Genomic DNA, 14,830 nt, shown 5'->3' with positions numbered 1-14,830 from the left:
CCAGATCCTCCTGTATCTTAAGCCTGTAACTTCTGGAGGGTTGGCTATTCCTGCCAGCTTGGTGTCGCCTGCAAATTTGATGAGTTCCCCATCTATCCCTTCGTCCAGATTGTTGATGAAGATGTTGAGGAGCACTTTGTAGCTCCGCACTTTGTAGCTCCGGGTTGAACTCTGGGGCCCTGGATGCTCTCCGAGCTGAGTAGTTTTCTTGCAGACGTTTCACGACCCAACTAAATAACATTGTCAGTGGTAGAAAGGCGTGAGGATTGCAGAGAGGTGGAGGAAGAGAAGAAGGAGGGGAGAAGGACTGTGGGGTCTTGGGTGCTCTCCGAGCTGGGTGGTTTCCTTGCAGACGTTTCACGACCCAGCTAGGTAACCCTATCAGTGCTAGAAGGGAGGAGGAGGTTGCTGTCTATTTATATGCAATGCAAACCTCACTCCTTCTAGCACCATGATGTTACTTAGTTGGGTCATCTCTGCAAAAAAAACTACCCAACTCAGAGAGCACCAAGGACCCCACAGTTATCCTCCTCCTCCTCTCTCCTTTCCTCCACTCCACAAACTCCACTCCCTTCTAGCCCTGATGACGTTGCCTAGTTGGGGTCATGAAACGTCTGCGAGAAAACCACCCAGCTCAGAAAACACCAAGGACCTCCCCAGTTCTTCTTCTTCTTCTCTCCTCCTCCTCCTCTTCCCCTCCTCCTCCTCCTCCTCCTGCTCCCTCCTCCATGCAGACTCCCTTCCCAACGTCTGCAAGAGAACCACCCAGCTCAGAGAGCACCAAGGACCCCACAGTTCTGCTCCTCCTCCTCCTCTTCTTCCTCCTCCTCCTCTCCACACACCCCTCCCTTCTAGCACTGATGCCGTTCCCTAGTTGGGGTCATGAAACGTCGGAGAGGAAACCCCCAAGATTGGAGAGCACGGAGGATCCCCACAGTCCTTCTTCCTCCTCCTCCTCCTCTCCACACATCCCTCCCTTCTAGCACTGATGCTGTTCCCTAGTTGGGGTCATGAAACGTTGGAGAGGAAACCACCCAGCACAGAGAACACCAAGGACCTCCCCAGTTCTTCTTCTTCTTTTCTCCTCCTCCTCCTCCTCCTCCTCCTCCTCCTCCTCCTCCTCCTCCTCCTCCACTCTCCTTTCCTCCACTCCACAAACCCCCCTCTCTCTTCTAGCCCTGATGACGTTCCCTAGTTGGGTGATGAAACGTCTGCAAGGAAACCACCCAGCTCAGAGAGCACCGAGGACCCCACAGTTCTTCTTCTTCTTCCCTCCTCCTCCTCCTCCTCCTCCTCCTCCACTCTCCTTTCCTCCACTCCACAAACCCCCCTCTCTCTTCTAGCCCTGATGACGTTCCCTAGTTGGGTGATGAAACGCCTGCAAGGAAACCACCCAGCTCAGAGAGCATCAAGGACCCCACAGTTCTTCTTCTTCTTCTCTCCTCCTCCTCTTCCTCCTCCTCCTCCCTCCTCCCTGCAGACTCTCTTCCCAACATCTGCAAGACAACCACCCAGCTCAGAGAGCACCAAGGACCCCACAGTTGTCCTCCTCCTCTTCCACTCTCTTTTCCTCCACAACCCCCCCCCTCTCTCTTCTAGCCCTAATGACGTTCCCTAGTTGGGGTCATGAAATGTCTGCAAGGAAACCACCCAGCTCAGAGAGCACCCAGGACCCCACAGTCCTTCCTCCTCCTCCTCCCTCCTCCCTGCAGACCCCCTTCTTTCCAGCACTAACGACCTACCTACTTGGGCCGTGAAACATCTGCAAGAAAACCACCCAGCTCAGAGAGCAGCGAGGAACCCCCCCCCAGTATCGCGCTGTGGTTCCCCTCTGGAGACCTTCCCGGGGTGGGGGGTGCACGCAGACTACTTCTGCGAGACCCATTTCGCCGTCGGTGAGCACTGGAAGGGTCCACGATTGGAAGCCTCCGTAGGCAAGTCAGTCTAGCGCCGAGCCCGCTCTTAAGCCACGATGGAGCCCAGCTTGCTTGACTCCCTGCCCCCAAGTCTTTTCCCCAGGGACGCCCACGCCCCCCCTCCTCTGCTTCTCTCTTCCTGCCCCAGGAGTGCCCCTGTGTCCTGAGCGAGGAGGTTCTGCAGGGATTCCGGAAACACTCGGACGAGACCGCCGACACGCCTCTGCTCATCCTGACTGCTCAAGGCCGACGGGTCTCCCCAGGAGAAGAAGTGGCGCCCAACGGCACCATCTCTGCCGCCTGCAGCAACTGGTGAGTTTGACCCCCCCCTCTAAAAATGGGGTTCGGTTCCTGTCCGCTGGAGGGAGGAAGGAGAAGATTTCCTGAAGCCGGCGCCTCCTTTTGGGGGGGGGGGAGAGAAGATAAGTCATCCTCGACGTAACGATCACAGCGGAGCCCACCATTTCTACCGCTAAACGAGACAATGGTCGACGTGGGGGTTTGGTCCCGTTTTACGACCTTCCTCCTCGCGGTTCTCAAGCGCGTCCCCCGGCAGTCGATGAAGTCGCTAACCTGGTTAAGGGAACCTGGCTTCCCCGTAGACGTCGCTTGTCAGAAGGTCACCGAAGAGGATCACGTGACACACACCCGGGGACGCCGCGACCGTCATCCGTATGGGCCGGTTGCGAAGCATCTCAATTTGGTCACGTGACTGTGGGGGACGCTGCAACGGTCTTAGGTGTGAAAGATGTTCCGGAGCCCCTTTTTTAGGGGGGGGGGAGAGTTGTCACTTGGAACGGTCCCTACACAAACCATCGTAAGTCGAGGATTTCCTGTGTGAACCGGTTGCCGATGGTTCGAATTTCGATCCTGTGACCAAGTGTGAAAGACATGCTCATACGTCACTTTTTCAATGCCGGCGTACCTTTGAACGGTCACTAAACAAACTGTCGTAAGTCAAGGACTCCCTGCAGCCATTCTGTGTGTGTGTGTGTGTGTGTGTGTGTGTGTGTGTGTGCTTTGATCTGCCCACCACCAAGCTGCACCCGAAAAGGGCTGAAACTCAGCCCCCCCCCCGTGGTTGTCAATCAAAGGCTATCCACCCTTCACCTTCCCTTGTCGTCCTCAACTTACAGCCATTCATTTAGTGATCGTTCAAAGTTACCCCAGCTGTGAAAAACGATGGTCGTTTTTCACGTTTACGATTGTTGCAGCACCCCGGCGGTCACGGGATCAAAACTGTCTCTCTTAGCAACAGAAATGTCGGGCTCCAGTGTGGTCGTAAGATGAGCGTTTTCCTGTACTCCCAGATCTAAGTTCTCTAGGCCAGTGGTTCTCAACCTTTTTAATGCTGCGACCCCCAACCGGTCGTAAGTCGAGGACTACTCAACTGGTGCAGCACCGTTTGCAGACTGGGACTTTTGGCGGGCTCAGCAGGGCAGAGACAGCCTGGACCATTCCTATTGGCTTTGGAAAGCCAATAGAATTAGACTCTCTTCAAGAGAGTCTATTCTATTGGCTTTTAAAAGCCAATAGAATAAAAGGGAGGAGCACAGCTAAGGAAAAGGGGGAAAAAATGGCGGACTGCGTTGTTTGGCGACCCCCGTGAAATGGTCGTTCGACCCCAAATGGGGTCCCGACCCACAGGTTGAGAACCACTGCTCTAGGCACATCTGGGCAGATGCCCCCTGACGCCCCCCTCCTCTTTCCTCCCCTCCCTTCAGCTCCTGTCGCAACGGCCAGCTGGATTGCGTGTTCTCCCTCTGCCCCGTGGATGGAGGTTTTGCGGCATGGACCCCCTGGTCGCCCTGCTCCTTGACCTGCGGCGGGCTGGGCAACATGACTAGGACACGCAACTGCGCCCGTCCGAAGCCTGCCCACGGGGGGAAGGACTGTGTTGGCCCTCGGGTGGACATCAAATACTGCCAAACCCTGGATTGCAAAGGTGAGGAGCAGCAGCAGCAACAACAACAACAATAATAAAGTTGGAAGGGACCTTGGAGGTCATCTAGTCCAACCCCCTGCTCAGACAGGAAACCCTACACCGTTTCAGACAAATGGCTGTCCAGTCTCTTCTTCAAAACCTCCAGTGTTGGAGCATTCACCGCTTCTGGAGGCAGGTGGTTCCACCGGTTAATTGTTCTAATGGTCAGGAAGTTTCTCCTTAGTTCTTGGTTGCTTCTCTCCTTGATCATTTTCCATCCGTTGCTTCTTGTCCTGCCTTCGGGCGCTTTGGAGAAGAGCTTGACTCCCTCTTCTTTGTAGCAGCCCCTGAGATACTGGAACACGGCTATCCTGTCCCCCCTTGTCCTTCTCTTCATTAAACTAGACATCCCCAGCACACAAAACCATACTATCCCTCCGGTCCACGGAAAAACCTCCCGCCATGGAACCGGTCCCTGGTGCCCCAAACCCTACACAACAGCGCATAGCAAGCTAGCTATTTTAGTGGAGCATATTTTACAGCACTGGTCTTCAACATTTCCTGCTCTGCGAACCGGTAAGGGAGGTGGTGGCGGCAGTGTCAGGGACGGTGGGAGGGAGATGAGACGGTTGTGTGCGCGCGTGCGCGCACGCCGCTTGTACAAATGTACGTGTGCTTGTACATTGCTCATCCACGGCCCAGTTTCCAACTTTGCCGTGGCACAGTCCCAGTAGACTGGGAGTTGGGGACCCCTGTTCAATAACATATTCTACATCGACCTGGAATTAAGGAGAAACTTCCTATCGGTGAGGAGAATTAACTGTAACTTTGAACAGTCACTAAGCAAACTGTTGTAAGTCGAGGACTACTTGTACTTTATCACTTTTTTCCTTTGGGGGGGGGGTCATCAAGTTTTTGACACCTTGCTAGGCGACTGGTGGTCCTCAGATGTTGCCATATCCTAAAAGTGGTACAATGGGTGAAAAGGTTGAAAAGCCCTGGACTAGATGACCTCCCAGGTCCCTTCCAACTCTGTTATTTTGTTATTCTTACTCCACTATGCCAGTATGTCTCAATCTTGACAACTTCAAGAAGTGTGGACCAATTCCCAGAATTCCCCAGGCAACAAGCAAATGAGGACAGCAAGAGAGAGAAAACAAAAGATAAACAATAATAATAACCTTATTTTCCAGACAATCAAATGCTCAAATTTCCTGCCCCTGACATCTGCGATCTTCACGGATCTTAGACAATACATAAACTTTGAATGCGGCTTGTTGGGCATATCTTAACTATGCCTAGATTGGTATCTAAAAATTGCACAGACGAAACAAGGCTGGCCTTGGAAAACTTGGCATCAAACACTTAAGTTAGATCTTCAGAAGATTAATGACCTTTGAGACGATGGCGAAGATGCTACAAGCGATCAAAACTGAAGACGCCGCAAATGATCAAAACAGGAGATGCTGTAAATGATCAAAACCAGAGACACTGCGAACAATTAAAACCGAAGATGCTGCGAACTATCAAAACTGAAGACGCTGCGACCGATCAAAACCGAAGACGATGAGACCAATCAAAACCGAAGACACTGCGAACGATCAAAACCGAAGAGGCTGCGAACAATCAAAACCGAACACAATGCGAACGATCAAAACCAAAGACATTGTGAATGATCAAAACCGAAGATGATGCGAATGATCAAAGCCAAAGATGCTGTGAACAATCAAAACCAAAGACGCTGCAAGTGATCATAACCGAAGACGCTGCGGACGATCAAAACCGAAGGCGCTGCGGACACTGCAAATGATCAAAACCGAACGATCAAAACTGAAGAAGATCAAAACCGAAGATGCTGCGAACAATCAAAACTGAAGATGATGAGAAAGATCAAAACCGAAGATGCTGCGAACGATCAAAACCGAAGACGATGTGAATGATCAAAACCGAAGACGCTGCGAACAATCAAAACCGAAGACGCTGTGAACGATCAAAACCGAAGAGGCTGCGAACGATCAAAACCGAACACAATGCGAACGATCAAAACCAAAGACATTGTGAATGATCAAAACCGAAGATGATGCGAATGATCAAAGCCAAAGATGCTGTGAATGATCAAAACTGAAGACACTGCGGACGATCAAAACCGAAGGCGCTGCCGACACTGCAAATGATCAAAACCGAAGACACTGTGAACGATCAAAAACTGAAGACGATCAAAACCGAACATGCTGCGAACGATCAAAACTGAAGACGATCAAAACCGAAGATGACGCAAACGATCAAAACTGAAGATGCTGCGAACGGTCAAAACCGAAGACACAAACGATCGAAACAGAAGACGCTGCGAGCGATCAAAACCGAAGACGCTGCGAACGATCACAACTGCTGGAGAATGCTTGCTGCACAATTTGCTCTGCGTAAGACATGATAATGACGACGTTGATGATGAAGGACATCTGTTAACCTCCCTCTGCTTTGTATTTTGTGTTGCAGAATTGACCCACCCCACAACGGCACCAGTCCCGGCAACCCCAGGTGAGCTCTGGGCCTGCCCACGCTCGGTCCTTTTTCCGGAGAGTGACGGGATGGAACGGAACTCAGCCCCGGCGACTCTGCTGACGTGGTTGGCCTTTTCTCCCCCAACATGGCAGGGGCCGAGGATGGCGGCCTGACTCCCTGGTCCCCCTGGACACCCTGCTCCAAGACCTGCAGCGATCCCGACCTCCCTGCCCTCAAGACCCGGCAGCGGTTTTGCCTGGGAGGAAGCGGCTGTGTGGGAGACACGTTGCAAGAACGAGAGTGCAACTTGCCCCAGTGCACAGGTGAACTTCAGATAAGCCAAGTCAAGGGGGGAGGGGCAAGAGAAATTCCCTTAACAACCTCACCACGGCAGCCTTGGAAAGTCCAAGCAGGCCAAAGGCCCCTCCCCATGGTTGGACTTTTTCCTTGAGCCCCCTCCAAGGAGTGCCCAGATTTCCTTTCTCTCCCTGGTACCCCCCCCTCCAGAGACCCCCGTATGCGAGGGCAAGGAGTGCCTTGGGCTGAACTGTACCTGGAACCCGTGGTCCCCTTGGAGCGAGTGTTCCCGCAGCTGCGGGGTCGGCCAGCAGCAGCGCCTGCGGACCTACCACCCGCCGGGGCAAGGTGGGCAGTGGTGCCAAGACATCCTGACTGCCAACCTGGAGAGGCGTTTCTGCAACCTGCCGGCGTGCAAAGGTAGGTGTTGGGGCCTTGGATGTCTCCGACCCCGGGGACTTCGATGAAGGCGGGGGTCCGAAGAGGCTTCACTCGCAAAGCTCCGGCAAGAAACAGAAAAAAAACCACCCTTCTGTGCTTTTATCCGCATGCGATTGTTCTTGTGGCATGGAGTACCGCAGGGGAATTGTGTGAAAAAAGCCCTCTCTTGGACAATGAAAGGTGGGGGGAGGTGGGGAAGAGAGGGAGAGAACAGCCCCGAAGCTGACCCATAACTAAACGGGGGCCGGGGTTACTCTTCCCTGCTTTGTGTCTCTGCTGCAGTGGACGGAGTCTGGTCTAAGTGGAGTCCCTGGTCGTGGTGCGACCGGACCTGTGGTGGGGGGCGCTCCGCCCGAACGAGGACTTGCACCAGCCCACCTCCCAAGAATGGAGGGCGCCACTGCCCTGGCGAGAAGTATCACGTGCGGGTCTGCAACCCGCAGCCCTGCGGTACGTGGAGGGAAGGAAGGGCGGTGGTACCCGCTGGACATAGAACACAGAACCATTGGGCTGGGAGGGACGTTGAGGGTCTCCTAGTCCAGGGGTCCCCAACATGTGGGCTGCGTCCCTCTACCAGTCTGTGGCCTATTTGCAAGCAAGCCACGCGCACAGCCCCACTCGTACTCATGGACCAACTAGCGTGAGAGTCGTGGATGCGCACAGCCTCACGCGTGTAAGAGGTGTCGCTCGCACAAGCACTTGGGGCCTTACTTGCGTGAGCGTTGCAGACACTCACGGTCCCATTCGCATGAACATCATGGGCCTCACGTGAGCGTCGCAGGGGCGACCCTGTTCACATGATCATCACGAGCTCTCAAGGCCTCACTCACGTGAGCACCGCTGGCGCAACCCCGTTCACATGATCATCACGAATGCTCAGCGCCTCACATGAGCGTCGCAGGCGCGACCCCGTTCACGCGATCATCACGAGCACTCAGGGCTTCATGTGAGCGTCGCAGGTGTGACCCCGCTCACGTGATCATCACGAGCGCTCAGGGTCTCACTCGTGCGAGCGTCACAGCTGCTCTCGGCCTCACTCGCATGAGCAACAGGTCCTGGTGCACACCCGTACATGCCTCTCCCACAAAACCATCCCTTCTTCCCACCCTCCCCACCCTACGGGCCACCAACCCAGAAAGGTTGGGGAACTCTGTTTTAGTTCACCCTCCCATTCCGGTCAAATGGACCCTCTTTTCAATGGGGTCACAATCTGGTCGGTTCCTCCTGCTTTTCCGAGACTTCTGCTGGTAATAAACGCTCTCTTTCCGCAGAGGAGACTTGCCCACCCATGATGCACTGGGTGGGGTGTGCCAACCGGTGCCCCCGCCATTGCTGGGACCTCCAGGAAGGCATTGTGTGCCAGGAGAAGGAGGCCTGCGAGCCGGGCTGTCGTTGTCCCGACGGTGAGGAGGCGTTGGCGGGTCCCCGGGGTTTGCTCCTGTTTATGTACAGGTAGTCCCTCGACTTACAACGGGTCATTTAGTGACCGTTCGAAGTTACAATGGCGCCGAAAAAACGGACGTACGACCGTTTTTCACACCTGCAGCATTCCCATTGCCGTGGGAAAACCCAATTGAAAAGACAAGAGACGTCAACACAAAACAATCGTTCTTACTTTAAGAGTCAGAGGTTTATTTTTCTAGTAATTTGGAACATAGTATAACAACATAACATCACTTACCTTGACAACCCAGTGCAATGAGGACCACGTGGCATAGCAGATTCCAAAGGGACAGCTATCGGCCAAGGGCCCCGAGCCAGACTTAAACCGACATTTTTATACTTTTCTGCCCACCGACCACCCAACTCATACTTCTTACTTTGCAACGACAGTTCCCATCTGAAACTTTTGTACGTTTGCTACTTTCGCTTCCTCTTTTCTCACGGGTAAAATACTGAAGTTCCAAATATATATGTAGAACTACCTACTTTGCCATTTACATTGCGCAAAGCTCAGCAGATTCCAAATAATGCGTCCTTGTTGGGAAACAGCATAAATTCACGTTAAAGCTTCCAATCACTTCTGTGGGGGCCCGCTTCAGGTTTTGTTCTAGCCCAGGGGTAGGCAACCGTGGCTCTTTTATGACTCGTGGACTTCAACTCCCAGAATTCCTGAGCCAGCCATGCTGAGGGGAAGGGAGAGGTTTCTAAGCTGAGCCATGCTGGCTCAGGAATTCTGGGAGTTGAAGTCCACGAGTCATAAAAGAGCCAAGGTTGCCTACCCCTGTTCTAGCCCTACCTTATGATATGAGAAGGGAGCTATATTTTCATCTCCCACACCATGATCACGTGATCGAAATTTGGACGCTTGCCAACTGACTCATATTTATGACGGTCGCAGCGTCCTGGAATTGGGTGACACGCTTTGGCGACCTTCTCACAAAGCCAACGGGAAGCCAGATTCACTTAACTTGACAAACGCAATAATTCACTTACCAGACAAGTCGTACAATTGGGCACTTAACAAATGTTCCACTTAGTGACATAAATTTTGGTCGTAAGTCGAGGGCTGCCTGTACAGTTGTTGAGTTGTTGGGGGTGAAGGTTTTCTCCTTGGTTAAAGTACCGTTTTCTGATTGATTGTTCGTCTGGCGGGAATCCCTGCTTATCCCGGAAGACGGGCACTCGGATAAATCGGCCGTCAACGGATCCATGGAGATAAACCACGTTTACACACCATTGAACGATTCAATGAAAACCGGGGAAGGAAACGGAAAGCTCACAGTACATCCCCACCAACGGCCAACACAGAGATAAGCAGGGTTTAACACCAGACAAACTATGAAGCAGAAAACAATAATCAAGTGGAGAATCCAATCCTCTCCAAAACTGGCAGGACCAACTCTAAATGGGCGGCAACCCCCACCCCCCACCCCCAGCGCTGATGATGTTACCTAGCCAGGTAACCACGCCATCGAGGCCAATTCGGGCCTAGATCCAGAGACACCTTCCTTGCTCACCTGGCTTCCTCCCGTAGGTACGTTGGAGCAAGATGGCAGCTGCGTTCCTCTCGCCCACTGTGAGTGCACCGACACCCAGGGACACAGCTGGGCACCGGGCAGCCAGTACGACGACGGCTGCAATAACTGCACCTGTGCTGCTGGCGGGAAGCTTGTCTGCACCAATTACACCTGCCCGCCCACTGAATGCGCCTGGAGCCTCTGGTCCAGCTGGTCCCAGTGTAGCATCACCTGTGGAAATGGGCTGCGTACTCGCTTCAGGTAAGGCTGGAGCCAGGCCGCCATGGGCAAAGTTTGCCTCTGGGTGGAGGACCAGAATTTGGGGCTACATATCTTTCTCATTGAGGGCCACACCCTGAAAGGCAGGAAGGGAGCCGGCTCTTCGAGAGTTGATTCCCACGCGGAAAAGAGGTTCAAGAGACATGATGCGATCCGGCGCTTCTAGTCCTCCGTCTCCCCGGCGAGAAAGTCCGGGTCCTCGCCAGATCTTAGGACAGCTGTTTAAGAAGACAACGGGAAAGCCCCCACCCCAAAGTATACGGTCATAAACGATTTGTAAATTGGAAAGACTTTCAGTTGCTGGAATCCTTGAGAATCCAGCCTTTTGGCTCCATAAATCTTGTTAAAGAAGACTATCGGTATTCTTTAACGAGATTTATTTGGCAATATTTATTTAACAATAAATCTTGTTAAAGAAGACTATCGGGATTCTTTAACAAGATTTATTTGGCAATATTTATTTAACAATAAATCTTCTTAAAGAAGACTATCGATATTCTTTAACAAGATTTATTTGGCAATATTTATTTAACAATAAATCTTGTTAAAGAAGACTATCGGTATTCTTTAATGAGATTGGCAATATTTATTTAACAATAAATCTTGTTAAAAAAGACTATCAGTATTCTTTAACAAGATTTATTTGGCAATATTTATTTAACAATAAAAATCTTATTAAAAAAGACTATCGGTATTCTTTAACGAGATTTATTTGGCAATATTTATTTAACAATAAATCTTGTTAAAAAAGACTATCAGTATTCTTTAACAAGATTTATTTGGCAATATTTATTTAACAATAAAAGTCTTATTAAAAAAGACTATCGGTGTTCTTTAACGAGATTTATTTGGCAATATTTATCTAACAATAAATCTTGTTAAAGAAGACTATTGGTATTCTTTAACGAGATTGGCAATATTTATTTAACAATAAATCTTGTTAAAGAAGACTATCGGTGTTCTTTAACAAGATTTATTTGGCAGTATTTATTTAACAATACATCTTGTTAAAGAAGACTATCGGTACTCTTTAAAAATATTTAGTGAAACAAGAGGGGCGAAGTTGCCAGAATTGTAAATTGTCTGACCGGATGTCAGAAACGTCTTTTTGCAGTAGTCATTAAGCGAACACCATGTCATTAAGCGAACCCCATTGTTCACTATGAAGTGTTTTTGCCAAGGAACGGAAATAAACACCGGGTTTTGGGGGGGGCAAAAATTATGTAAATTGCAATCATGTGACCCCGGGATGCTGCAAACAGCTTGAAATGCAGGTCCAGAAGCAGTAAATGCTCCAACACTGGAAGTTTTTAAGAAGAGACTGGACAGCCATTTGTCCGAAATGGTGTAGGGTTTCCTGCCTGAGCAGGGGGTTGGACTAGATGACCTCCAAGGTCCCTTCCAACTTTACTATTATTATTATTATTATTATTATAGCTCCCAAAAGGCAATCACACGACCCTGGGGGGGGGACAGGGCCACCTATTAGAACCAGGTTGTAACTGCTTTTGGGGGAGGTCGATCATAACTTCAAATGCTCTCTAAGCAACCAGTTGTAAGTGGAGCGCTGCCCAAGCTGAGAACTGTAGTACGTAACCGAAGCGTAGTGCTGAAACTCTTCGTGGAGGAAGAGAAGGATGAATCCCAAGGATCCCAGACCGGGAGCGGAGAATTTATAGGGGGCGCTGTCGTAGATCGGAGCGTAGAGGCAGCGGGATGGCTGGGTCTGCAATTGGCCAGGCCGGATGTAGGGTTTTCAGGGCTTACAAGACAGTTTGCAACCCTCTCTCCACCTCCCTACGCAGGACCCCCACCTCCGGCTCCTGGGCTCCCGAGTGTCTGGAGGAGCAGGTGCAGACCCACCCCTGTGCCTTGGACCCCTGCCCGCCTCTCTGCCTGCACGAAGGCCGGGAGACCAGCCTGGGTAGCACCTGGCTCTTCGGAGAGTGCCAGCAGTGGTGAGTGACCCGCCCTCCACCCCTTGCCCTCCACAGGAAGCTGGGTCATATCCTAGATCAGGGGTTCTCAACCTTTTTAATGCCGCGACCCCCAACCGGTCATAAGTCGAGGACTACTCAACCGGTCGTAAGTCGAGGGCTACTCACCTGGTGCAGCACCGTTTGCAGACTGGGACTCTTGGCGGGCTCAGCAGGGCAGAGACAGCCTGGACGATTCCGATTGGCTTTCGGAAAGCCAATAGCGTTAGACTCTATTCAAGAGAGTCTATTCTTTTGTTGTTGTTGTTAATTGCGAAGTCGTGTCCGACCCATCGCGACCCCATGGACAATGTTCCTCCAGGTCTTCCTGTCCTCTACCATCTTCTGGAGTCCATTTAAGTTCACACCTATTGCTTCAGTGACTAGAGTCTATTCCATTGGCTTTCAAAAGCCAATAGAATAAGAGGGAGCAGCACAGCTAAGGAAAAGGGGGGGGATGGTGGACTGCATTGTTTGGCGACCCCCGTGAAATGGTCGTTCGACCCCAAATGGGGTCCCGACCCACAGGTTGAGAACCACTGCCCTAGATCAGGGGTTCCCCAACCTGTGGGCTACCGGGCGGTGTGTGCGGCTGGCCACGAGCACACACCGCCCTACTGACGTGAGGATTGTCGTGGGCCTTCGCGGTCCCGCTCACACGCGTCACCGTAAGCGTCGCGGGCATTCGTGGCCTCACTTGCGAGCGCTCACATGAGCAACGGGTGTTCATACGCATGCACACGCACATGTATGCTTTCACCACCCCACAAAATGATCCCTTCTTTCCCCTCTGGGCTGCCAACCCTGAACATTTGGGGAATTCTGTCCTAGATGGAAGGGCCTTGCATGCAGGGATACCGAGTTTGCGGGGGGGTCTCCTGACGTAGCTGCAGCTATAGGGAGAGGTTCCAGGGCAAATTTGCTGATGCACTTATCTCTGTCTCCTCCAGCATTTGTACTCCAGAGGGCATCTACTGCCTGGACATTACCTGTGCAGGTGAGTTTATTTTCCTAGTACAGTTTAACCGGTAGGTGGTGTCATACAAAGCTGAATGAATGTCAGTTGGGGTCTTTGGTCTTGTGAGATAGAAAGGAAATATATTACAACCAACTCGTCAGAACCCAAGAATTGGCCACTGGGCTCTGTGAGCGGCTGGCTAGTGCGTGCGTGTGCGCACAGCCCTACTTCCATGAATGTTGCCACAAGCATTGTGGGCATTCACGGGTCCATGCATGCAAGCATCGTCGTGAGCGTCATGGGTGTTTGCAGCCCCATTCGTGAGAACATCACTACGAGCATCGCAGACGTTTGTGGTCCAACTCGCCTGAGCCTCGCAGGCGTTCACAGCACCATTTGCGCGAGCGTCACAGGTGTTCACAGCCCCATTCGTGCGAACATCTCCATGAATGTTGCAGTTGGTTGTAGCCCAACTTACGCGAGCATCGTTGCAAGCATTGTGGGTGTTCGCAGCCCTATTCATGCAAACGTCACCACGAGCATCGCAGGTGTTTGTGGTCCAACTCACCTGAGCATCGCAGGCATCTGCAGCACCATTTGCGCAAGCTTCACCTTGAGCGTCATGGGTGTTCACAACCCCATTCGTGCGAACATCGCCATGAATGTTGCAGGTGTTTGTGGCCCAACTCGCACGAGCATTGTTGCAAACATCGCGGGTGTTCACAGCCCTATTCGTGTGAACATCACCACGAGCGTCGCAGGCGTTTGTGGTCCAACTTGCCTGAGCCTCGCAGGCATTCACAGCAGCATTTGCGCGAGCATCACAGGCGTTCACAGCCTCATTTGTGCGAACATCACCATGAATGTTGCAGGTGTTTGTGGCCCAACTCGCACGAGCATTGTTGCAAGTGTTGTGTGGTGTTTGCAGCCCTATTCATGCAAACGTCACCACGAGCGTCGCAGGTGTTTGTGGTCCAACTCACCTGAGCATCGCAGGCATCTGCAGCACCATTTGCGCATGCTTCACCGCGAGCGTCACAGGCGTTCGCAGCCCCACCCGTGCGAGCATCTCCATGAATATTGCAGGTGGTTGTGGCGCGACTCGCGCGAGCATCGTTGCAAGTGTCGCGAGTGTTCGCATCCCTATTCACATCAACATCACCATGAGCGTTGCAGGCGTTTGTGGCCCAAGTCGTGCGAGCATTGCTGTGAGAGTTGCAGGTGTTTGTGGCCCCACCTGCACGAGCAACAGGTTATCGTGCACATGCACACATATGCCTTTATCCTTCTTCACCTATAGACAGAATCTTGCCAAACTAAAGCAACTATTTGCAGCACTTATCAATTACACAGGAGGTCCTCAACTTACGACAGATCATCTAGTGACTGTTCGAAGTTACAAACAGCACTGGAAAAAGGGACTTAGGACCGTTTTTCAGACGTATCACCACTGAAGCGTCCCCATGGTCGCGGGACCAACATTTGGGTGCTTGGACACTGACTCATATTTATGACGGTCGCAGTGTTCTGGGAGGCCCAACCCGATCCGCTTTTGTGACTTTCTGACAAGCCAAATC

The 14,830-nt window shown here is 51.8% G+C and overlaps 1 protein-coding gene across 1 annotated transcript in view; it reads left to right on the top strand.

Annotated features, from left to right (window-relative positions):
• The window catches only part of LOC120299896 (SCO-spondin-like), a 176,814-nt gene that overhangs the window by 130,696 nt on the left and 31,288 nt on the right, over positions 1–14,830 (top strand). Inside the window, exons 77-87 of the mRNA XM_039325184.1 lie at positions 2,065–2,228; positions 3,641–3,861; positions 6,337–6,378; positions 6,495–6,665; positions 6,850–7,059; positions 7,363–7,530; positions 8,352–8,483; positions 10,058–10,301; positions 12,125–12,277; positions 13,246–13,323; positions 13,476–14,125. Of these exons, the coding sequence (XP_039181118.1) occupies positions 2,065–2,228; positions 3,641–3,861; positions 6,337–6,378; positions 6,495–6,665; positions 6,850–7,059; positions 7,363–7,530; positions 8,352–8,483; positions 10,058–10,301; positions 12,125–12,277; positions 13,246–13,323; positions 13,476–14,125 (2,233 nt within the window). The remainder of the gene's footprint in view (positions 1–2,064; positions 2,229–3,640; positions 3,862–6,336; positions 6,379–6,494; positions 6,666–6,849; positions 7,060–7,362; positions 7,531–8,351; positions 8,484–10,057; positions 10,302–12,124; positions 12,278–13,245; positions 13,324–13,475; positions 14,126–14,830) is intronic.

Source organism: Crotalus tigris, unplaced genomic scaffold, assembly GCF_016545835.1.
Source record: "Crotalus tigris isolate CLP2741 ecotype Arizona unplaced genomic scaffold, ASM1654583v1 scf7180000024320.386069, whole genome shotgun sequence".
Classification (NCBI taxonomy): Eukaryota; Metazoa; Chordata; class Lepidosauria; order Squamata; family Viperidae; genus Crotalus; species Crotalus tigris.
The sequence above is the reverse complement of the archived record's forward strand: the minus strand, read 5'-3'. Positions and strand labels throughout refer to the sequence as shown.